This window comes from Lepidochelys olivacea (genome assembly GCF_965140295.1).
Source record: "Lepidochelys olivacea isolate rLepOli2 genome assembly, chromosome: 4".
Lineage (NCBI taxonomy): Eukaryota > Metazoa > Chordata > Testudines > Cheloniidae > Lepidochelys > Lepidochelys olivacea.
The window spans coordinates 76,245,034-76,268,883 of record NC_140414.1 but is presented as its reverse complement, the minus strand read 5'-3'; the positions used below and the strand labels follow the sequence as shown (position 1 = coordinate 76,268,883).

General features: G+C 41.8%; 1 protein-coding gene across 6 annotated transcripts in view; it reads left to right on the top strand.

The window, feature by feature from the left end:
- The window catches only part of NEK1 (NIMA related kinase 1), a 157,039-nt gene extending 133,189 nt beyond the window's left edge, over nt 1-23,850 (top strand). For all 6 annotated transcript variants that reach the window (XM_084625385.1, XM_084625384.1, XM_084625386.1 and 3 more), the window contains 4 exons: nt 10,112-10,323; nt 14,070-14,203; nt 14,473-14,605; nt 22,541-23,850. In XM_084625385.1, the coding sequence (XP_084481511.1) occupies nt 10,112-10,323; nt 14,070-14,203; nt 14,473-14,605; nt 22,541-22,554 (493 nt within the window). In that variant the 3' untranslated portion in view covers nt 22,555-23,850. The remainder of the gene's footprint in view (nt 1-10,111; nt 10,324-14,069; nt 14,204-14,472; nt 14,606-22,540) is intronic.

The window sequence follows — 23,850 nt, the reverse complement described above, 5'->3', positions numbered from 1 at the left end:
CTGTTCAGCCTTGAACCCAGAGTGTCACAGCTTAATAACTTACCTAGACTTCCTAGTGTGAGGAAGAGCTCTGTGTAGCTTGAAACCTTATCAGAAATTGGTCCAATAAAAGATATAACCTCACACACCTTGTATCTCAAATATCCTGGGACTAACACGGCTACAACAACAATGCATACCACACAGAGGTATGTTTTACTCTCTCCCATCTTAAACAAAAATCAAAACCCTACCTTAACACCTCTTGCTTCTCCAGCTACCACTCTATCTTTCTTCCTTCCATCTCTAAGCTCATTGAATGCACTGTTGTCAGCAACTGTTGTCTGGAGTTCATCTCCTCTAGTTTATTCCTAGATGCTCTTCAAGCCCCTTGCATGCCACTAAAACCAAACTCTTGTTGACACTAATGACTCTTTTCTAGTTAAAGTTCAGAACCCAATACTCCATCCTTGTTCTCTTTGACCTGGCCAGCCACCATCACTGACCATGCTCTTCTTGAAATCTTGTCCTCCATTGATTTTTCATGGCTCTGTCCTCTCCTTGTTCTTCCCCTACCTCTCTAATTGCTCCTTTAGCTTGTCCTTTTGAAGGATCTCCTATACAGCTCTGTCCTTGTTGTCTCCTCTTCTCCCTCTATACCTTATCTCTGGGTAATCTTCAAACACGAATTCAATTACCATTTCTATGTGGAAGATTCATAGATCTACCACTCTATAGTTTTGTCCAAACTATAATCTTTGCCTGTCTCTCTGACCTCTCCTAGTGGATGTCTAGTTTTCAGCTCAAACAGAACATGGCTGAAACAAAGTTTTTACTCTTCTTCTCCCAACCCCCACCGCAATTCTATCTGCGACCTCCTTTCTTGATCACTGTGGACAACACCAGTTGCCTGTCTATCAATCAGGTCGATAACCTAGGTGTCATCTTTGATGTGGATCTCTTTGTAGGTTATCATAAATATAAAGGGAAGGGTAAACCCCTTTAAAATCCCTCCTGGCCAGAGGAAAAAACCTCTCACCCGTAAAGGGTTAAGAAGCTAAAGGTAACCTCCTGGCACCTGACCAAAATGACCAGTGAGGAGACAAGATACTTTCAAAAGCTGGGAGGAGGGAGAGAAACAAAGGGTCTGTGTCTGTCGGTATGCTGGTCTTTGCTGGGGATAGACCAGGAATGGAGTCTTAGAACTTAGTAAGTAATCTAGCTATGTATGTGTTAGATTATGATTTCTTTAAATGGCTGAGAAAATAGCTGTGCTGAATAGAATGACTATTCCTGTCTGTGTGTCTTTTTTGTAACTTAAGGTTTTTCCTAGAGGGATTCTCTATGTTTTAAATCTAATTACCTTGTAAGATATCTACCATCCTGATTTTACAGAGGTGATTCCTTTACTTCTATTTACTTCTATTTCTATTAAAAGTAATCTTGTAAGAAAACTGAATGCTTTTTCATTGTTCTCAGATCCAAGGGTTTGGGTCTGTGGTCACCTATGCAAATTGGTGAGGATTTTTACGAAACCTTTCCCAGGAAGTGGGGTGCAAGGGTTGGGAGGATTTTGGGGGGAAAGATGTGTCCAAACTCCATTTTTTCAGGAACCCAGATAAAGTTTGGTGGTGGCAATGGAAATCCAAGGGCAAAGGGTAAAATAATTTGTACGTTGGGGAAATTTTAACCTAAGCTGGTGAAAGTAAGCTTAGGAGGTTTTCATGCAGGTCCCCACATCTGTACCCTAGAGTTCAGAGTGGAGAAGGAGCCTTGACATAGGTCCTCTCACACTACGTCTAAATCTTGCTGATTCTTTCTGCATAACCTACAGCCTTTTTTCTCTGCCTACAGAGCCAAAAATCTCATTTAGGTTCCTCCTCATCTTATGTTTTGATTACTGCAACATCGTTTACTGTGGTCTCGACAAATGCAATCTTGCCCCACTCATATGCATCCAGAATGCTGCTGCAAAGATTGTTATCCTTCCTCATTGCTTCTACTGTGTCATGCCTTCTCTTTGCGTCGCTACCTTGTCTCTCCCGCTTCTCTGTTGCATAAGAACGGCCATACTGTATCAGACTAATGGTCCATCTAGCCCAATGCTAGATGCTTTAGAGGGAATGAGTGGAACAGTGCAATCAAGTGATCTATCCTGTTGCCACTCCCAGTGTCTGGTAGTCAGATGCTTAGGGACACACACAGCATGGAGTTGTCCCTGACCATCTTGGCTAATAGCCATTGATGGACTTATCTTCCATGAAATTATCTAATTCTTTTTTTAACCCAGTAATACTTTCGACTTTTACAACATCTCCTGGCAACGAGTTCCACAGGTTGACTGTGTGTTGTGTAAATAAGTCATTCCTTTTTTTCTTTTAAACTCGCTGCGTATTAATTTCATTGAGTAAACCATGATTTTTGTCTTATGTGAAGGGATAAATAACACTTCCTTATTCATAAAAAGAAAGAGTACTTGTGGCACCTTAGAGACTAACAAATTTATTAGAGCATAAGCTTTCGTGAGCTACAGCTCACTTCATTGGATGCATACAATGGAAAATATAGTGGGGAGATTTTATATACACAGAGAACATGAAACAGTGGGTGTTACCATACAGACTGTAACAGTGATCAGGAAAGGTGAGCTATTACCAGCAGGAGAGCAGGGGCTGGGAGAGGAACCTTTCGTAGTGATAATCAAGGTGGGCCATTTCCAGCAGTTGACAAGAACAGTAGGAGGGGAAATAAACAAGGGAAAATAGTTTTACTATGGCTAGTGGCGTTCTGTTATTTTCTTGGTTGCGCCTGTCCTGTAGTAGGTAACTTCTGGGTACTCTTCTGGTTCTGTCAATCTGTTCCTTCACTTCAGCAGGTGGGTACTGTAGTTGTAAGAACGCTTGCTCGAGATCTTGTAGGTGTTTGCCTCTGTCTGAGGGGTTGAGAGTACCAGAAGTTACCTACTACAGGACAGGCCCAACAAAGAAAATAACAGAACGCCACTCGCCATCACCTTCAGCCCCCAACTAAAATCTTTCCAATGCATCATCAAGGATCTACAACCTATCCTGAAGGACGACCCATCACTCTCACAGATCTTGGGAGACAGGCCAGTCCTTGCTTACAGACAGCCCCCCAACCTGAAGCAAATACTCACCAGCAACCACACCACAAAAACACTAACCCAGGAACACATTCTTGCAACAAAGCCCGTTGACAACTGTGTCCACATATCTATTCAGGGGACACCATCATAGGGCTTAATCACATCAGCCACACTATCAGAGGCTCGTTCACCTGCACATCTACCAATGTGATACATGCCATCATGTGCCAGCGATGCCCCTCTGCCACGTACATTGGCCAAACTGGACAGTCTCTACGTAAGAGAATAAATGGACACAAATCAGACGTCAAGAATTATAACATTCAAAAACCAGTCGGAGAACACTTCAATCTCTTTGGTCACTTGATTACAGACCTAAAAGTGGCAATTCTTCAACAAAAAAACTTCCAAACCAGACTCCAACGAGAGACTGCTGAATTGGAATTAATTTGCAAACTGGATACAATTAACTTAGGCTTGAGTAAAGATTGGGAGTGGATGGGTCATTACACAAAGTAAAACTATTTCCCCTTGTTTATTTCCCCTCCTACTGTTCTTGTGAACTTGCTGGAAATGGCCCACCTTGATTATCACTACAAAAGGTTCCTCTCCCAGCCCCTGCTCTCCTGCTGGTAATAGCTCACCTTACCTGATCACTCTTGTTAGAGTCTGTATGGTAGCACCCATTGTTTCATGTTCTCTGTGTATATAAAATCTCCCCACTATATTTTCCACTGTATGCATCTGATGAAGTGAGCTGTAGGTCACGAAAGCTTATGCTCTAATACATTTGTTAGTCTCTAAGGTGACACAAGTCCTCCTTTTCTTTTTACAGATAGAGACTAACACGGCTGCTACTCTGAAACTTCCTTATTTACTTTCTCAACATCATATCATGATTTTATACATCTCTATAATAGCGCCCCCCCCCCCCCCCAGTCATCTCTTTTCCAAGTTGAACAGTCCCAGTCTTCTATTTCTCCCTATATGGAAGCTGTTCCATACCCATAATCTTTTTTGAGTTGGGGTGACCAAAACTGCATGCAGTAGTCAAGGTGTGGGTATACCATTGATTATGGCATATTTTCTCTTTTAGTATCTATTCATTTCCTAATGATTCCTAACATTGTTAGCTTTTTTCACTCCTGCTGCACATTGAGCAGATGTTTTCAGAGAACTATCCACAATGACTCCCAAGATCTTTCTTGAGTGGTAACAGCTAATTTAGACCCCATCACTTTGTATGTATAACTGGGATTATGTTTTCCAGTGTGCATTACTTTGCACATCTACTATTTTCTTGCCCAGTCACCCAGTTTTGTGAGATCCCTTTGTAATTCTTCACAGTCTGCTTTGGACATAACTATCTTAAGTAAGTTAGTAACATCTGCGAATTTTGCCACCTGTTTACCCCTTTTTCCAGATCATTTCCGAATATGCTGAACAGCACTGGTCCCAGTCCAGATCCTTGGGGGGAACCCCACTGTTTACCTCTCTCCTCTATGAAAACTGACCATTTATTCCTACTGTTTCCTGTCTTGTAACCAATTACTGATCCATGAGATGACCTTCTTTCTTATCCCATGACTTCTTACTTTGCTCAAGAGCCTTTGGTGAAGGACCATGTCAAGGACTTTCAGAAAGTCCAGGTACTCTGTAACCACTGAATTACCCTTGTCCACATGTTTGTTGACCTCCTCAAAGAATTCTAACAGATTGATGAGGCATGATTTCCCTTTACAAAAGCCATGTTGACTGTTCCCCAACAATACTCCTGAGGGAATTCTGCACCAAAATATTAAAAATTCTTCCACAAAAATATTTTAAAATTCTGCATATTTTATCTGTCAAAATAACACAATGTAATCACACCATTTTCAATTATTTGCTGAGAAGTATTTTGAAATAAATTACCAAAATAATTGAAAATGATGTGATTATATTGCTGCGTTTGTTATTTCGACAATTAAAATATGCAGAATTTTAAATTGTTTGGGTTTTTTTATGCAGAATTCTCTCAAGAGTACCAGGGTTCTGTGTTGCACAATCTGGGTGCGGGGTCTGGGTGGAGGGGGGATAGGACTCTACTGGGGAGTCCAGGTGAAGGTGGTTAGGGCTCAGCGGGGTGGGGGGGTCACGGTTGGGGCTCAGTGGTGGGGTCTGGGTATGGGGAGCTCCTGATGCAGGGGCTGAGGCTCGTGGGGTGAGGATTTGGGGAGCGGGTAGGGGGATTCTGGGTGCGGGGGGCTCCGGATGCAGAGGGGACTTGAGGGGGTTCTGAGATGTGGAGGGGGCTTGAGGGGAGGGGTTCTGGATGCACAGGAGGGGGAGGAGTCACTGTACAGGGAGCTGCTCCCCCCGCCCCTGCACTCAGATCCCTATGCTGAGCCACCGCCTTCTCCTCCTCCTCTTCCTCCCCCCGTGGTGGGGAAGTTTCTGGGGCATGATCTGACCCAGCACCATCTGTTCCATGCAGGGAAGGGGGAGAGAGAGAGGGGAAGTCAGTTTCCATCTCTCTCTTCTTCCCCCCCCGCCCCCAAACTGGTAATGTCCCTGGACAGCCCAGGCATCCCCAGACCCCTCTCCCCCGCCCCCGTGATTTACCTCTGCTCCCCCCCCCGGCTGCCCAAACAGACATGTCTGAGCTAGGGATGCCAACTTTCTATTTGCAGAAAACTGAACATTTCAGCCATGCCCCTTCTCTGAGGCCCCGCCCCTTCCCCAAGGCCCCGCCCGCTCTTGGACGCCCTGCCCATTGCTCACTCCATCCTCGCTCGCTCTCTCCCACCCTTGATCACTCACTCCTTCTCATTAGGCAGGGGGTTGGGTTGTGGGAGGGGGTGAGGGCTCTGGGGTGGGGCAACGTGTTGGGGTGTGGGATCTGGGAGAGAGCTTGGGTGCAGGAGGTGTCTAGGCAGGGGGGTTGGGCTCCCCGTGGTGCTCACCTCAGGAAGCTCCTAGAAGTGGTGACATGTCCCTTCGGCTCCTAAGTGCAGGGGTGACCAAAGGGCTCTGCGCACTGCCTCTGGCCACAGACGCAGCCACTGCGGCTCCCATTGGCCGCATTCTCAGCCAATGGGAGCTACGGAGCCGGTGCTCGGGGTGGGGTGTGGGCAGTGCGTGGAGCCTCGCTGGCTTCCCCTGCGTCTAGGAGTCAGAGGGATATGTTGCCACTTCCGGGAGTGGCATGGAGCCAGATAGGGACCATCCCTGCACTGCAACTGGATTTTTAATGGCCCAGTCAGCGGTGTTGACAGGAGCTGTCAGGGTCCCTTTTCCGGGTGTTCCAGTTGAAAACCGGACACCTGGCAACCCTAGTCTGAGCTGCTGAGGAGGGGTGAGTGAGTACTGGTGCAGTTTCTCTTTGCTTCCCCACAGAAACCATTTTCTGCAAGGAAGCAAAGGGAATCTGTGGGGTGGGGGCATTTTTCTGCTGCACCACAGTGGTGCAGAATTTCTCCAGGAGTACCAACAATCATGTTCAGCCATTTGTCTGATAATTTGTTTGATAGTTTAAACCAATTTGCCTGATACTGAAATTAGGCTTACTGGTCTGTAATTGCCAGGGTCACATCTGGAGCCTTTCTTAAAAAGTAGACATTAAGTATCTTTCAGACATCTGGTACAGAGGCTGAGTTAAGTAGTAGGTTACGTACCATAGTAAGTAGCTCTGCGATATCATATTTGAGTTCCTTCACAATTCTTAGGTGAATACCATATGGTCCTGGTGACTTATTTCTGTTTCATTTTATCAGTTTGTTCCAAAACCACCTCTATCAACAACTCAATCTGCAACAGTTGCTCAGATTAGTCACCTAAAAAGAATGGCTCAGATATTGGAAGTGAAGACTGATGCAAAGAATTAATTTAGCTTCTGTACAATGGCCTTGTCTTCCTTGTGTGCTCCTTTAATGGCTCCACTTATTGTTTGGTATTCTTCCTGCTTCTGATGTACTTACAAAAACTAACAGCAAATTTTTTTTTCTTTGCTAGTGCTCTTCAAATTCTTTTTTTTGGCTTGTCTAATTATACTTTTATATTTGACTTGCCAGAGTTTGTTCCTTTCTATTTTTCTCAGTAGCATTTGACTTCCAATTTTTAAAGGATGCCTTTTTGTCTCTAACCACCTGATCAGTTACACAGGGTTTGTCTTCACTTACAAGGCCCTTCACAGCATATTTCCACTCTGCCTATCATTTTTCATTCAATATCAAGATGTTGACTCCTGCCTCCGATTGGTCCACTTGTTAAATTTTCAAATAAGCACCTTTGTGCTTTCTCCCATGCAGCCTCTCCACGCTTGGATGTAAACATCTGCAAAGTTACCTCAGAATCCTGCTTTGCTGTGACTCCTACAAAAAACTTAACAGTTAGGATGTTGGTGTGCTGAGACCACTGCCTATCATGATGACCAGTGTTGTTTCCTTGTACTCTCTATCTGTTGCGTCTTGCTGTGACGTTCCCTCTGGTGTTATCTGGACTGGTGATCTGCTAGGTCAGTCCAACCCTTGACTCTGAGAGCCAGCCTTACCCTGCTCTGCTGTGAGAACCCCTGCTCCCGGGATGTTCACACACAGCCTCTGGCATGTAAGCTGCTCCTTGGATTGTGCAACCGAATGAGACTAGCCAATACGTCCGGTCCCAGACACAGCCCTAGGAACCTCTGTCTTGCAGTGTCCAGTTATGCCCACTGGACGCTGCAAGCTTATTTGAGTTTGTCAATTTAACAAAGAAATTGATATGCACCAGGTTGTTATCCCAAGGGGAGTCTCTTATCATGCTTCAAACCAAACGAACTGCTTCAGGTAGAATAAACAACAGATTTAATAACTATAAAGATAGATTTTAAGTGTTTGTAAGTCAAAGCATAACAAGTCAGATTTGATCAATGAAATAAAGGCAAAACGCATTCTAAACTGATCTTAACAATTTCAGTGCCCTTACAAACTTAGATGCTTCTCACCACAGGCTGACTGGTTGCTCTTTAGCCAGGCTCTCCCCTTTGATCAGCGCTTCAGTCACTTGGTGTGGTGTCTGCAGATGTAGGTGGAAGAAAGAGAGAGAGCATGGCAAATGTCTCTTCCTTTTATCATGTCCTTTCTTCCCTCTTGGCTTTGCCCCTCCCGCCCCCCCTTCAGAGTCAGGTGAGGATTACTTCATCACAGTTCCAGACTGACCAAAGGAAGGGGGGGGTGACTCCCTCAAGAATCTAACCGATTCTTTTGTTGTTGCCTAGGCCAGTGCCCTTTGTTCCTGTGAGGCTGGGCTGGGTTTGTCCCATACCTGGCCTGATGAGGTGTGAACTGCCTCTCTGCTCTTGGAGAGTTTTTGCCTGGGCTTACTTTAAGCCATGAGGATACATTTTCAGCCTCATAATTACATACATGAAATTATAACCTATAATATTACTGTAACAACAATGCTCAGTGCATCATGAGCCTTCCAAAGACACTCGACATGACAAACTTTTCATTGGATACCCCACAATCATTTTACAAGGATGAACATGGGGGGTGTAGGGTGTTGCCCCGAGGTACAGAGCGTCACACTTGTTTTATACTGAGAGTGTAAATTCTTTGTGGGCAGGGGCCATCTTTCTGTTCTGTGTGTACAGTGCCTAGCACAGTGGGGTCCTGTGACTAAGGTACAAATAGTAATAGAATAAACATAACCAAGCTACATTTCTAATTGGGGACAGCAGGGGAATGCTGGAGAAACTAATGTGCTGGCCTTTTACCTGTGGGGAACACTGTCTTCAAGCAAACCAAATGTATCAAATTGTTTCAATGAAACTTCAGTTTGAACAGAAGTGAATGTGGCAAAGCATAAAATACCACCAGAGGCTGAAGACTTGTGGAAAATATTCTGCTAAGTCTTACAATTTAAAAATGGTTCAGTAAGTTACTGTCATTAGCTGCTGCTAAATTTAAATACTTGTGTATTTTACAGTGTAAATGTATTCTTGCAAGACTGGGTGTTTTGTACTGTATTATATAGGTATAGAAAACAGATGTGGTACTGTCACTGCTTATCAAGTACCTTACCATCATGGCTTATCATGTTTCACAAATTAAGTTGCACTATTACAGTGAAGATTCATTCAGGATAAGTGTAACTCTGTATCCTGGCTTCTTCCTCGGTGAGAGACAGCTGGTTTGCCCTTCTGTTTCTGAAAATGTCAGAGGCAATTCATACTTCCCCACAGGGCTCTAGGACTTGTTTGCTTATCTTCCATCCTTACCCCAGTTTCTCACTCCAGCAAAACAAAGAGAGCAGGGGTACAGCAATCCTGCTTTATCCACTGCTATCTTAATTTGGGGGAAGCAGCGAGTGAAACCTTCCCCCCCCGCTCCTTTTGCTTAGCGGACCAAAACTTAAGGGCTTTATTCAGAGACAAAACTAATGCTGAGCTATTTCCCTTCTCCCACACACTTCATTGTGGTGGGACAGACCTAGCAATGCAAGATGATCCTCTCAGGTGTCACAGAATGAGAGTTCTGCCATGACTGCTCCCAGTTCTAAGGGCAGCCTCTTGCCATTCATTGTATTCAAGCTGTAAAGGAGAAAGAGCCATCAGTCTAAGTGAATGCAAGATGTTTTCTTTAACAAAAAATGGTAATAAGAAAAGGAGGACTTGTGGCACCTTAGAGACTAACAAATTTATTTGAGCATAAGCTTTCGTGAGCTACAGCTCACTTCATGTAGCTCACGAAAGCTTATGCTCAAATAAATTTTGTTAGTCTCTAAGGTGCCACAAGTCCTCCTTTTCTTTTTGCGGATACAGACTAACACTGCTGCTACTCTGAAACCTGAAAAAATGGTAATGTATCATTTGCCAGTGTCATAGTCTTAACTGCCACACAAGTATAAGGTTTGGAATGACCTTTCTACCTAAGATAAGGAGGGGAAATATCACCCTCTTTCCAAGAATATCCCTAAACATTTTGGTTCAGATTTAGAGGAAATTTTAGAACTGTCTGGATGGTGTTACCTTTATGTTATTTGTGTATATTTTTCTTCTCCAAGTATGTTTGGTGAGGCAGATACAGACTTGCGGGCTCTTCAGGCCTCGATGGAACAGTTACTTAGGGAGCAGCCTAGTGAGGAATTTAGTGAAGAGGAGTTGTCTACCTTAAAGGCAGATACTGCAGCACGCATAACAAATGGTACCGAGTTGGATGATGAGGATGACAACAACCCCAGCAGTGAAAGTGTACTTAATGAAGAATGGCAATCAGGTATAAACTTTGTTACTTGCAATTTCTCTTACTGATGTTAGTGATATAAATACAGAATTCAGTAACAATTCTATAAAGGGTTTTAGCATAGTCTCTATAAAAGACATTATACAGAATTAAGCTTCATTTTATTACAAAACTTGGAAAAGTCAAATTATAAGTAGATCTTATTTAGGGTTATAACATATAACCAGTGTTGAAGGGAAATGTTTAGTCTTCAGTGGACAAAGATTACAAATTAGTATGAAGTAACTTTGTTATCTGGAACTGTTACCTTCAGGAAAAGTCTAAGACTATGCACTGCTGCACATCTTTTCCCACCTACAGTGCATGATTGTGGTGGGACAGACCTAGCAATGCAAGATGATCCTCTCAGGTGTCACAGAATGAGAGTTCTGCCATGACTGCTCCCAGTTCTAAGGGCAGCCTCTTGCCATTCATTGTATTCAAGCTGTAAAGGAGAAAGAGCCATCAGTCTAAGTGAATGCAAGATGTTTTCTTTAACAAAAAATGGTAATAAGAAAAGGAGGACTTGTGGCACCTTAGAGACTAACAAATTTATTGTATGTGTCACATAAATGTGAACAGGGAATATAAACTGGTGTGACTGGAGTAAATGAGAAGCTGCATTAGGATAAAGCATACAAAGGACACGAGGTTTTTCAACCTTGCCATTACTAGAAATATCTAAAAAAGAAAAGGAGTACTTGTGGCACCTTAGAGACTAACAAATTTATTTAGTCTCTAAGGTGCCACAAGTACTCCTTTTCTTTTTGCGAATACAGACTAACACGGCTGTTACTGTGAAACTAGAAATATCTATTAATGCGATGGAACTGAAAATATGATTTAGTTCGTTTCAGAAAATCCCATTACCTTGCTGCTTTTAGGATGTGATGTTAGCAGCATAAAATGCTGTACTAAAGTCTTAATCTTACATTTCAGGTTCTAAAATTCTAGTTAAAAGTAGAATATTTTAGTACCGCTTAAAAAAGGCAAATGTGAAAATTTAGGAAGTGGTCAGGATAAATGAAGGAATTTTAATGAGTTCTACGTTGTGTGAGAATATAGTATAATTTATGCAAGTGTAAAAGTGTAACAATATTCAAGAAATAAGGTTGTATAGATATCTCTATCATTCTTGGATTGATGTAGGGTACGTCTCAACAAACCAAAGATATGTGATGTCCTTGTAGTAGAATACTTTACTTTTTTATGAGAGATCTCAAAGACTTTTATAGAAATTAAACAAGCCTCATAAATTACTACTGCTTTTCTCCTCCTAATTCCCACTTGTCTCTGTAGGTGTCCCCATTTTACAGGTAATTAAAAGTGTTGTTCACTTGTGAATTTTTATCAGAAGTCTCTCACTATTGGTGTCGTCTTAACGTGACTCCAGGAGCTGGGGCATTATTTCATGAGAATCTTAGCTTTCATTTTTAATAAAGTATTTTAGACCTTATGGTACAGAGTAAAGCTTGAAAACACAACTCCTACAGGCTCAAAATCCAGAGGGCAACCTCTCCCCCTATAATATAGTGCTTTAAAGATGTCATGATTTAAAGATAAGCTTATGATTTTTTAACACTTTAGGTTGGCAGTACTAGATTAAGCTTGTAATTTGGTCAAGTCTGTAACTTGCCACAGTCTTGGAGAGCGTTAGTGGTAGAACCGGCTATTAGAATTTGGAACTGGAATTTGAGATTTCTGGGGTTTAACTACTAGACAATGCTACCTACTTTGCAAAATTTGTTAATGTAAACTTTATGACAGTACTTCTGGGTTTCTATTGGCAGTTTAAAAAAATGCACAGTAATAGGTATGTGCTCCCTATGTTAAATTGGAAACACAAATCTCCTCTCAAAGTCCATGCACCATGTTATACAGATCTCTGAGCTGTTGTCAGAAGTGAACCCAAGGGTTGTGTGCATGTGCATTGTTTTAGGGTGAGATTTAGGACTGTTAGGTATTCACCTTTGAAAATCATCCCTTAATGATAAAGATTGTATATGTTCTGCCTAAATTAGTGGATGGGCGCATTTTATTAAGCTGTTAGAGTAGTACCTCAATGTTACGAACACCAGAGTTACGAACTGACTAGTCAACCACAGACCTCATTTGGAACCGGAAGTATGCAATCAGGCAGCAGCAGAGACACCCCCCCCTTCACTCCCCCCCCAAAAAAGGCAAATATAGTACAGTACTGTGTTAAACATAAACTACTAAAAAAAGAAAGTTTAAAAAAGATTTGACAAGGGAAGGAAACTGTTTCTGTGCTTGTTTCATTTAAATTAAGATGATTGGAAGCAGCATTTTTCTTCTATATAGTAAAGTTTCAAAGCTGTATTAAGTCAATGTTCAGCTGTAAACTTATGAAAACAACCATAACATTTTTGTTCAGAGTTACGAACAACCTTCATTCCTGTGGTGTTCATAACTCTGAGGTTCTACTGTATATAAAAATGCTGCTTAACATGTACAAAGCAATAGAGAAACTGAAGAAACATTTGCTGTTCCTGTTTCCTACTCCCGTTGAAAGGTCTCTGAATTGTTGGTTTCTGACCAGATAGCATGTGGTTTTCCGTAGATGAGGTATCATCTTGGTGTCCTTAATGTAAAGAAATTCCTTAATAAATACGAGTGAGCTCCAAGCCTTAATAGCTCATCTCTCTTACACTAATTCTCTTAGATCATGTCTCGACTCAAAAAATAAATTGTGTTTTTAAAAAGTGTTGGCTAACAGGGTTTAAAATAAGAATTTCTATCTTGTGCAGACCAGGCAAATAACAATTTATAAAAAATATTTTAGCTGGTTATGGTTCACTCTAAGCTCCCACATGTGTTGACCATGTCCAGCTAACAAATTTAAAAACATGTCTTGTCTTCACTATGTGCAAAGTCCAGCTGTTTTTCTTCCCTACACACTAGGGCACATATAGGCTAGTTTTGCTACCAAATCAGGATGTGAAGTGAGAACTTGGGAGTTAACTAAATTATGACTTAAAAAAAAGGAGGACTTGTGACGCCTTAGTCCTCCTTTTCTTTTTGTGGATACAGACTAATACGGATGATACTCTGAAACCTAAATTATGACTGGGTCTTCCCAGAAGTCACCTAGATTTATTGTGGTTGGAGAAGGATGTACCTTAGCACAGAAGGAATCCAAACAGATGATTCTTTATATTCAAATCTTTATCTGCAGATGGAAGATTAGATGCCAGATTACGGACTCATTTTGTAGGCTTTTGCAACCTGCCATGGTGTGTTAGACCCATTTTTGAGACTTGTGGAGTGGTTACATGGAACTTTACCCGACAATTCTGTTTCAGTGCCAAGCTTAAGTCAGATGTCTGTTTTGGGACAGCTGTTTTATTCTTTTATGTGAATTGTTACTGCTGGTTAATCTACAGAGTGGGGTGTATGGAGAAGACAGCTACGTAACATTCCAGCACCAGGGACACTCCGACTGTATTGGTTCCACAGAGCCACATTCACGCACCTTCTTTCCTCACAATTTCTTCAGATCATCCAAAGGAGAAAGGGTCTGTTACTGCTTTTAATTAGTGACTCAGTGCTGCTGTGAATGTGTGGTAGCATGTGGCACATTCTTGAGGTGAACTGCCTTCAATTTGGTTCACAGGTCTGGGTGGACTTCAAAAGTTCAGGGACATGGAAGCAATATATTCAGAACTGAAGTGGGATTAAACTTTTTGAATTGTTTCTCCTGTTGTATTTTCCTTTCCTAGACAACAGTGATGGGGATATTGCCAGTGAATGTGAAGCATATGACAGTGTCTTCAGCCATTTGGAAGAATTGAGATATAATCTGGAGCGGGAAATAGGCTTTGATAAATTCATTGAAGTTTATGATAAAATAAAGGTTTGTGGAGTGCTCTAAGTGAAAAATAGATCAATCTACCTTGAGTTGCTCATTGCTGCATAGTGTTATATGACTAGAATTTATGAACATTCCTGTAACTTCGTATTCTGTTCTGCATACTAATGCTAATACAGAAAATTTCATTGTGTGACCTAAAAGATAAATGTTTGTATTAATCCATGATTCTTTTTATAAATTTGTAAATTGTTTTACTTTATGTTCATTTCAAATTTTAAATTGGACCACTTACATTGTCTACTCTTTTATAGGCAATACATGAAGATGAAGATGAGAATATTGATGTTTGTTCAACAATAGTTCAGAATATTCTGGGAAATGAATATAAACATCTGTATGCCAAGATTCTTCATTTAGTGATGGCAGATGGAGCCTATCAGGAGGGTAATGTTCTTAATACTTTATTGCAATTGCGTACTATTTCTGTATTATATTCTCCTACCCTAGATAATCTCATTTGCGATAGTTTCTGACATAAATAATATTTTTTCTAAAACAAACAGTTTTAAACTCATTATTACATTAATTACTTGGATTAAAAACTATCAGAAATTCACAAAGGATATTGGAAAAAAAATAATCCTTACAGCAAATAGTAGTTAAGGAAATTTATCAAATTTCTCACATTGAACATTTTTTATTAGTACTGTGCACATTCATAGAATCATAGAATATCAGGGTTGGAAGGGACCTCAGGAGGTCATCTAGTCCAACCCCCTGCTCAAAGCAGGACCAATCCCCAACTAAATCCTCCCAGCCAGGGCTTTGTCAAGCCTTACCTTACATTCCTTCTGTAGCTAATCACAGATGTGCTCCTAAAGGTGAAGTTGGTTATTTAGCTCTGGAGCATATATGAATGAGGGCAATAAAGAAGGAATATAATAAATAGTAAAGCTTTCAAAACTAAAATGATTTTGCTGAAAAGCAGTGATTGTTACAAATTCATTAGTGCTTTTCCTTCAGTGAGTTGCAATGGTAGCTGAACCAGGTTATCTGCAGCTCCTATTCACTACTGCACAGGTTACTCTTCCCTTTCTCAAAAAAGTGTCAAAAAACGCTGTCCATCATGCTCCTACTATCGCAGTACACTGGCACACTTGGACTAGCTGCACCTTTTCAGAAACCAAGCCAACATTCATGATTCTGATGAAAAAAGCATTGCCAAATTCTAGGACTGGGCTGAAATTATAACATTCAGGATAATTAACTGAAGTACTACTTCTACTTCAAATCTGAATAGATATTGGTATAGGGAGAGAGAACACAAGAAGACAAATTCCCTAGGGAAATCCTCAAGCATAGGCAGAACGTGCCAGTGCTACTGCACTCGCCTACTTCCATGACACCCGTGGTCAAGACAGCAAACTGTTGAGAAGTTAAAGCTGTTGCTGATGGATGCAAGGTTTGAATCATAGAATCAGAGAATATCAGGGTTGGAAGGGACCCCAGAAGGTCATCTAGTCCAACCCCCTGCTCGAAGCAGGACCAATTCCCAGTTAAATCATCCCAGCCAGGGCTTTGTCAAGCCTGACCTTAAAAACCTCTAAGGAAGGAGATTCTACCACCTCCCTAGGTAACGCATTCCAGTGTTTCACCACCCTCTTAGTGAAAAAGTTTTTCCTAATATCCAATCTAAACCTCCCCCACTGCAACTTGAGACCATTACTCCTCGTTCTGTCATCTGCTACCATTGAGAACAGTCTAGAGCCATCCTCTTTGGAACCCCCTTTCAGGTAGTTGAAAGCAGCTATCAAATCCCCCCTCATTCTTCTCTTCTGCAGGCTAAACAATCCCAGCTCCCTCAGCCTCTCCTCATAACTCATGTGTTCCAGTCCCCTAATCATTTTTGTTGCCCTTCGCTGGACTCTCTCCAATTTATCCACATCCTTCTTGAAGTGTGGGGCCCAAAACTGGACACAGTACTCACAGTAAACAAAACCATCACACACACTGCTTGTCATCCAGCCTCTGTAATCGAAAGTCTCTTCGAAATCAGAGTGACCCTCTTGGCTACTCAGTATAGCAAACGAGGGAACCAACAGCAAAGGAAGCAAAGTAGCAGTCCTGTTTTCCTTGAACTTAAGATTCAGAAGAGACCCTACCTTGGACACAGCTCCCATTGGCGAACTGAGGCCACTGGGAGCTGTGGGAGGCCGTGCCTGCGGATAGTCAATGTCAGCAAAATGTCTCGTGGCCTGCAATCAGATTACCCTGATGGGCCGCAGGTTGTCCACCACTGCTCTAGACAAATTGGTGTGGATTCCTCCTGCAGTCCTACATTCCCTAGAACGGTGGTTAAATAGGAAAATATATAATATAGGGGGTGTGTGTACCTTTTTCCTGCCCCCTCCCAACCAAGACAGTCATTACCAATGATTGTCTCATAGGGTGGGATTCGCACCTAAGGGTATTGTGAACCCACACATTAAAGGTAGAGTGAGAAGCTGCTTGTCATGTGTCCTTGCACTTTGAGCAATTTACAAGGCTTTACCATGCTTTTTCCCCTCACATCAAAGGCTTCTTGGTTTAGGTACAGACCAACAATGCAACCACAAGATACTAAACTGGCAGGTCAGGGCACAGTCTGATCAGCTATGCCAGGAAGCTATGAATCTCTGGGACTTTTTTTTTTTATCAAGGAAGATATTTCTCCCATTGCTGCTCATTTACTGGGCTCCCAGAATCAGTTGGCTGTCCCCCTCAACAAGAGGTTCTCCCAGTGTCATGAATGGGTTCCTTAAGAACAGTGTGCTGAGGACTGTCTTCCAAGCCTGGGGTATTCATTAAGTCTCAGACCACTGATAAAAAGAGTAGGCGCACTAGTTCTCCTATGAAATCTTGAACACTGTTCCACAAGAAGGCCCTGAGACATTGGGTCCAAAAGGGAGAGTTCCTGTGAGGTTCCAAGTGGCTCCAATATTGTGAAGTCTTCTAAAGCATATTGTAAGAGCCAGACCTTAAAACAGGATTTGGTACCAAGGATATCTTAAATTTTGGACAGTCGTACCCAGGTTACTAGAGGTTCTGCCTGAAAGAGATCTGTGTATTCAGACTCTGTTATCCCTTTGATACCTATACCATCATCCTGTACTTCTGCATTGGTACCAATGGAGTTTGACCCAGATCTTCCTATCAGGCATATGGGTTCTGTACTATCGATAGTGAAGCTGGCTTTCACAGGAAATCATCTAATTCTCACCTATATACCATGGTTCCAAAAGAGTTTAGATATGCTAAAGACCATGTCTCCACTAAGCCCGGATCTCTGTTACTAAACCATACCGGTCATCTTGCAGTCTGCTGGGTCACCAACTCCACATCTGTCATTGAGGCCATTTTACTCACCAACTTCAGTCATCCAGGGCAAACCATTCTCTCTCTCACACCCACCCACCTGTTTTCACCTCCCCCTGAATATGTTGAAGAGGACTCTGACTCACAAATTTTAGTAAAGGGTTCTCCTGTATATTCTAGGAGGCATCATTTGCCCACATGTACTGACACTATGGAAGAAACAAGACCTCAACTCCCACCCCCTGAGTATGACCAGTGGTTGATGTCTTTCCTGTGCCCTTTGGACCCTCCCCCAGTGGGCTTGTTGGGATCCTCTGGCTATTTACCTGTTCCAGTTTAGGTCAGCATCTACTCACTCCCAAAGGGAGCATACACAGTGTCATTCTTCTCAACCTCCTCTCTCATCCTCCCAAACAGAGGAGGGGAGACTTTGGAGGAGCAGGAGGCAAGGGCTGACAAAGAGGTGACACCTGTTTGTTAATATTTTGTCGCCATTGCCTGATGAAGCCATCATGCCTTCACTACCTTCCATGGCGGATGACTTCAGGATGTTTCAGGAGCTGATGAAGCATATTGCCAGTATGCTTCAAACTCCATTGGAGGAGGTCCAGAATTCTAACCATAAACTCCTGAACGTTTTGCACAGCTCAGCCTGTATGCGTAGCCATCCCTGTCAATGAACTTTGCCGGAGCCTGCTAAGATTATCTGGCAGACTCCAGTTACCACCGCACCTACTTGCAAATATGCAGCTAAAACGTACTATGTCCCAGTCAAGGATTCTGAGCTTTTATTTTCTCACCCTATACCTCTTTAGTAGTGGAGGCCATCAATGGATAAGGTAGGCAGTGCAATTCTAAGTCTGCCCTTTTCTCCAAAGATCACAAGAGACTTGACCTCTTTGGTTGTAAGTCCTACTCCTCGGCCACATTACAGTTTCAAGTTGCGAACCACCAGGTGCCTATGTCAAAATATGGTTATTTAAACTACAAGTTTAATTCTCTTATTCAAAACTTACCAGCTGAGCATCAGAAAGGTCAACTTTTGGCAAAAATATCATTACAGACATGCCTCCTTTAAATGCAACCTACACTGCAGCACAGTACATAACCACCATGAGCGTGATGTGACGAGAATGTTGGCGGCAGCTGCTGGGTTTCCCTAGTGAGGTTCAGAGTACTGTTGACCTTCCTTTTGACAGCCACCAAACCATTTGCTAAGTCTACCACTGACTTTCATCACCCTCTGAGGGACTCAAGGACCATGCTCAAATCCCTCGGGATCTATACACCTGTGAACAAAAGAAGGTTTAGCAGGTCTCAAGATTTCACAGCAGTCTCTTCTACACCGTTTTTCTAACTTCCATAGGCCACCTGAGTTACCAACCAAGAGACCTAGATATTCAAAGAAGCCAGCTTCTGCCACAGCTACTTTGTCCCACCATTCACATCTTCTAAGCACCAGTTTTGATGGCTTGGACAGGAGTCTCAACCGTTTAGTTGACAGATCTTACTGTTATACCATCCTATGGTCAATCCCCCTTTTGAATACCATCTCTCTCTCAATTTCAAGCTGCATGAGAGAACATAACGTCGGACAAATAGATGTTGGAAACCATAACATCTAGTTACACCATTTCATTTCAATTCCATCCCTTGTCCACTACCCCATCCCTTTTCAGCTACCTGTCTCATGCTCAATTGCTGACACAAGAGATTGCCTCTCTTCTGTGTTTAGGAGCCATAGAACCAGTTCCTGTATAGCACAAGGGAAAGTATGTTCTGGTTTCCAAAAAACAGAAGATGGAGGCCAATCATAGACCTCAAACATCTGAACACATATGTGAAACAAAATAATTCAGGATCGTGACCCTTGCACGCACAATTTCCTCTCTAGATTCTGGAGGTTGGTTTGACTTTCAGCCTACAAGAACACATTTTCATGTGGTATTCCAACCTTCTTACAAGAGGTTTCTTCTATTCCTGTTCAATTAGGACCATTACCAGTACCAGGTGCTCCTTTTTGGCCTGTCCTTGGCTACAAGGATATTCTCAAAGGTTATAGCAGTTAGCCACACACCTTCATCATGGAGGCGTAATCATCTTCTCTTATCTAGGCAATTAGTTGTTCAGGGCGGCCCTTATCAGAAAGTATTATCAGCGGTACAGGTGATACAATCCCTATTCTGCAGCCTAGGCCTCCAGCTCAATCTCAAGAAGTCCATTTTGATACCACTTCAGCGTCTAAATTGTATAGAAGGTTTTCTGGATGTGCTGGCAGGCAGGGCTTCTATCCCTTCCAACAGATTTCTCACCTTCCAGAATTTCATCTCAAGAATTCAGTGCATTCCCCAGTTGGCAGTGAGAAACTGTCTTCAACTGCTGGGGCACATAGCATGCCAGGTTACATCTTTGGTGTCTCCAGTGATGGCTTCGGATGGGCTACAGACTACACAAGCACAGTCTGGACAAGCTTATATCTGTTCCCCAGTGGGTTCTGAAGTCACTCAACTGATGGAAGACCCTGTGAATATCGGTGCCAGAGCCACATTTATCCAAAATCCCTCTACTGTCATGATAACATCAGATGCATTATTCTTGAGATAGGGGACACAGCTGGTACCCCACACAATTCAGGGCAAATGGTCACTGCAAGCACAGCTCTTCTGCATCAACTTTCTGGAGTTGAGAGCAGTCAGAAATATTCATTTTCATTTTCTCCTTCTAATCTGAGCCAATTCAATCAAGATAATGACAGACAGCATGGCCTGCGTGTATTATATCTGTTGTCGGGGGAGACACATTCCCCTCTCTCTGCACCAAAATGATAAAACTCTGGAATTGGTGCACAGCCAGTAATACCGTCATCTCAGCTGAACTGCCTGGTGTAAAAACACCAGGACAGATAACCTCCGCAGACATTTCTCCATAAATTACAAATAGGAGCTAAACACCTAAGTCCTCAACAGACTATTCTTAGCTTGGGGATTCCCAGAGGTCAATTTTTTTGCCCCAGCAGCCAATATGAAGTGCAACAAATTCTGTTCCAGGACAGGTTTTGAGCCTTACTCTCTAGGAGATGCTGGTCTCATTTCATGAACAGGGAGCCCTCTTTTTATGCACATCCACCCCCACCATTGCTTCTAAAGGTTCTCAACAAGATCAAGCAAGACCGCACAGTAATCATTTTGATTGCTCCACCTTGGCTAAGACAGGTTTGGTATCCTTATCTCATCCAATTTGCCTCTTACCCATCTATTGTCTCAGAATGCTGGTCAGACGCTTCACCCCAACCTGGAGGTTCTGCGGCTCCTTGCATGGCTCCTCAGTGGTTCTCAAGGTTAGAGATTTCCTGTTCCTTAGAAGTGCAACAGGTATTAATGAATAGTAGAAAAGAATCTATAAGACATAATTATCTCCAGAAATGGACATATCTTTGGTGTAATAGGTGAAAGCTTTCACCTGCTCATTCTTCTCTTTCCAGAGTCTTGGATTACTTGTTAGAATTGATAAGATTGGGATTTTTTTTGAGTTTTGTCAGGGTTCACTTAGAAGCAATTCCAGCTTTTCACTCTCCATTAGAAGGTTTTTTGATCTTCATCCATTCTATCATAGTGAGATTTCTGAGAGGTCGAGTGAATCTCATCCCACCAACCAGAGATCCTTGTTCTTAATTGCCTCATGAAACATCCTTTCAAGTTACTAGCTATGTGCTCCTTCTTACATCTATCTGTGAAGACTGCCTTCTTGGTGGCCATCATCTCTGCCCTTAGGGTCAGGGAACTGGGGGCTCTAATGGAAGACCCTCTATTCAGTGTTCTCTACAAAAAGGTGTTACTTTGACCCCATCCAAACACATTTTATCAAAGGTTTTTTCTGAATTTCATATTAATCAGACGATTCACCTTCCAGTTACTTTCCCAAAGCCACATCAGACTAGATAAGAAACTTCTTTCCATACCGTAAATGTGAGGAGGCTGTTATTCTTTTACCTGGATAGAACCAGACCCTTTAGAAAAATCTTCTAGGCTTTTTTGTGTCAATTGCAAACAGATTTCAGTGATCCCCAGTCTCTATGCAGAGACTCTCAAGATGGATCTCTGGTTATATTATATTGCCTGGAATGAGTTGGCTGCTGATCAGCCTTCCCCGAGAGTGATAGCTCATTCTACAAGATGACAGTCTACATCTGTAGCTTCTCAAATATGTTCAAGTTGCTGAAATCTGCAGGGTTGAAACCTGAACATGTGCACCTACTTTCTCCAACCATTATGGTTTTGGTTAATGCTGCTAGATCAGATGTTGCAGGAGGCAATGCAGTTGTCTCTTCAGTACTGAACTCTGCCCCAAAGCTCCCTCCTCCTTAGGGAGGTACTGTACTGGAGTCACCTGAAGTGGAGCACCCCTAAGGATGTAATCAAAGGAGCGATTACTTACCTCGTGCAGTAACTAGAGTTTTTCGAGATGTCTACCTAATGTGCTCCACTACCCCTCCTCCTTCCCCTTGTGGAGCTTTACGATAGAGAAGGAACTGAGACCAGTTTGCCCACACAATGCTTTATATCCTCCGTGTGGGGGCACATGTATTGGCTGAATGGGCACTATTACCAAAAATCTCCGATCAAAGGCACAAGGGCATGCGTGCATTTGAAGTGCAACACCCATATGGACATCCATTTTGAAGAACTCCAGTTACTACATAGGCCGAGTAATCTCTCTCTTTCTTAGTAGTGAAAGGATTTCATTGTGATAACAGCTTTGTTGTATATGATTTAAGTTGAGCAGGCCATATAGAGTGCAGCAATCTTAAGAAGTTTATTAGTCCAGTAAAGATGTAATGCTATTCTTTGCTTTACAGGCTTGTATGCATAGTGCTGTTTTGAAGTCTGTTAACAATTTTTTTAAAGTTGTTCATTTCAGTCTTATTTTGTAATAGAATTTTTATCATATATGGTTGCTTACTTAACTATTTATCTTATTAAGTTTTACTGAATCTGCTAAATTTGTCTTTTTTCCCCCTCTCTACAGATAATGATGAATAAACCTGCCTCAGGAAATGCGATATGTAGGTGTCTGGATTCTGTACAGCAGAATTGCGAGTTACAGTGGAAAATGTAATAATAACTGAATAAGGAGCAAGAAAGTGGGAGACCTAAGAAAAGCATGCTGATTGCATGATGAAGATGGAAAAACATACCTATATTTCAGATGAGATGTTTATGTATTTCCTTTTATATGTTTCCTCATTTTTAAAGTTACCTGCTGCAGAAATTACACTTTATCTTAAAAATTTCAACCAAAGTATACGGAGGATGGCCCAGAAGATGGTTTTTGTTTTTTTAAATCAAGATAGATTTATCATGTATTAGAGGCCTTGCCATATTAATTGTTGGCTGTTAGGTGTAAGCAGTTAAAAGGATTACCGTGTTTTGAAAATACCTGCTTCTAGCTCTTCACTTACACACTAAAAATAATTCTATTTATCCCTACTAAAGATTGTATTTCATTTTCAGTTGACCAGTTAGACTGTATTTAAATAGTCACATTGTGCCAGTAGCCCAAGTTTGAATATTTCACATTTTTAGAATAAAACTGGTAGCATGTTGAAGTTTCCATTTGTCACTTTTTAACCAGTGTCACCTGAACTATCTTAATAGTTTTTGCAAATTAAGGCAAACTGGTCTTTAACACGTCATTGAAAAAGTTAATTTTTTTTCAAAGGGATAATGGAATTCCTTTGTAACTGGAGAGTTTGTACCATAATCTTTCTAGCAGACACATTCATATTTTGAATTTTGCTATCTTCTCTAACTATAAAACTGTGCAAAAGTTAAGGCTGCTCTCCCCCCCCCCCCCCACTCCTGCCACACACACGCAAACAAAATGGAATAACCTTAAGTACTGTTATTATTGTCATTTTGACACTGATGATTTGTTGTGTGATCTCCCTGGACAATATATACCTAGATTTTCCCCGAACTCTGCTCCACTGTCAGAGGGAGCACCATATTGGCAAAATACGGTGTGTTTTTTTTCCCCAGAGACAATGGCTAGAAAGTGTTACTAGTCTGTGTGTATAACAGGTCAGGTATTACAGATCAAATGAAACTTATAATTTTCAGTTACCCTATTGGAGAGAGATGGATTTCCAACCCCTGAGTAATAGCAAGCTCAGGTGGAAAAATTTAAAAATTAAATTATTTTAGCACTAAGTGAAAGTTAATATGTACATTATTTCTAATCTTCATAAATAAATACTTGATTTTTGTATAACTCTTTATTTTTATGGTATTACTATTAAAAATTCCTCTCTTGCCCATTGCAGGGGGGCAAAACAA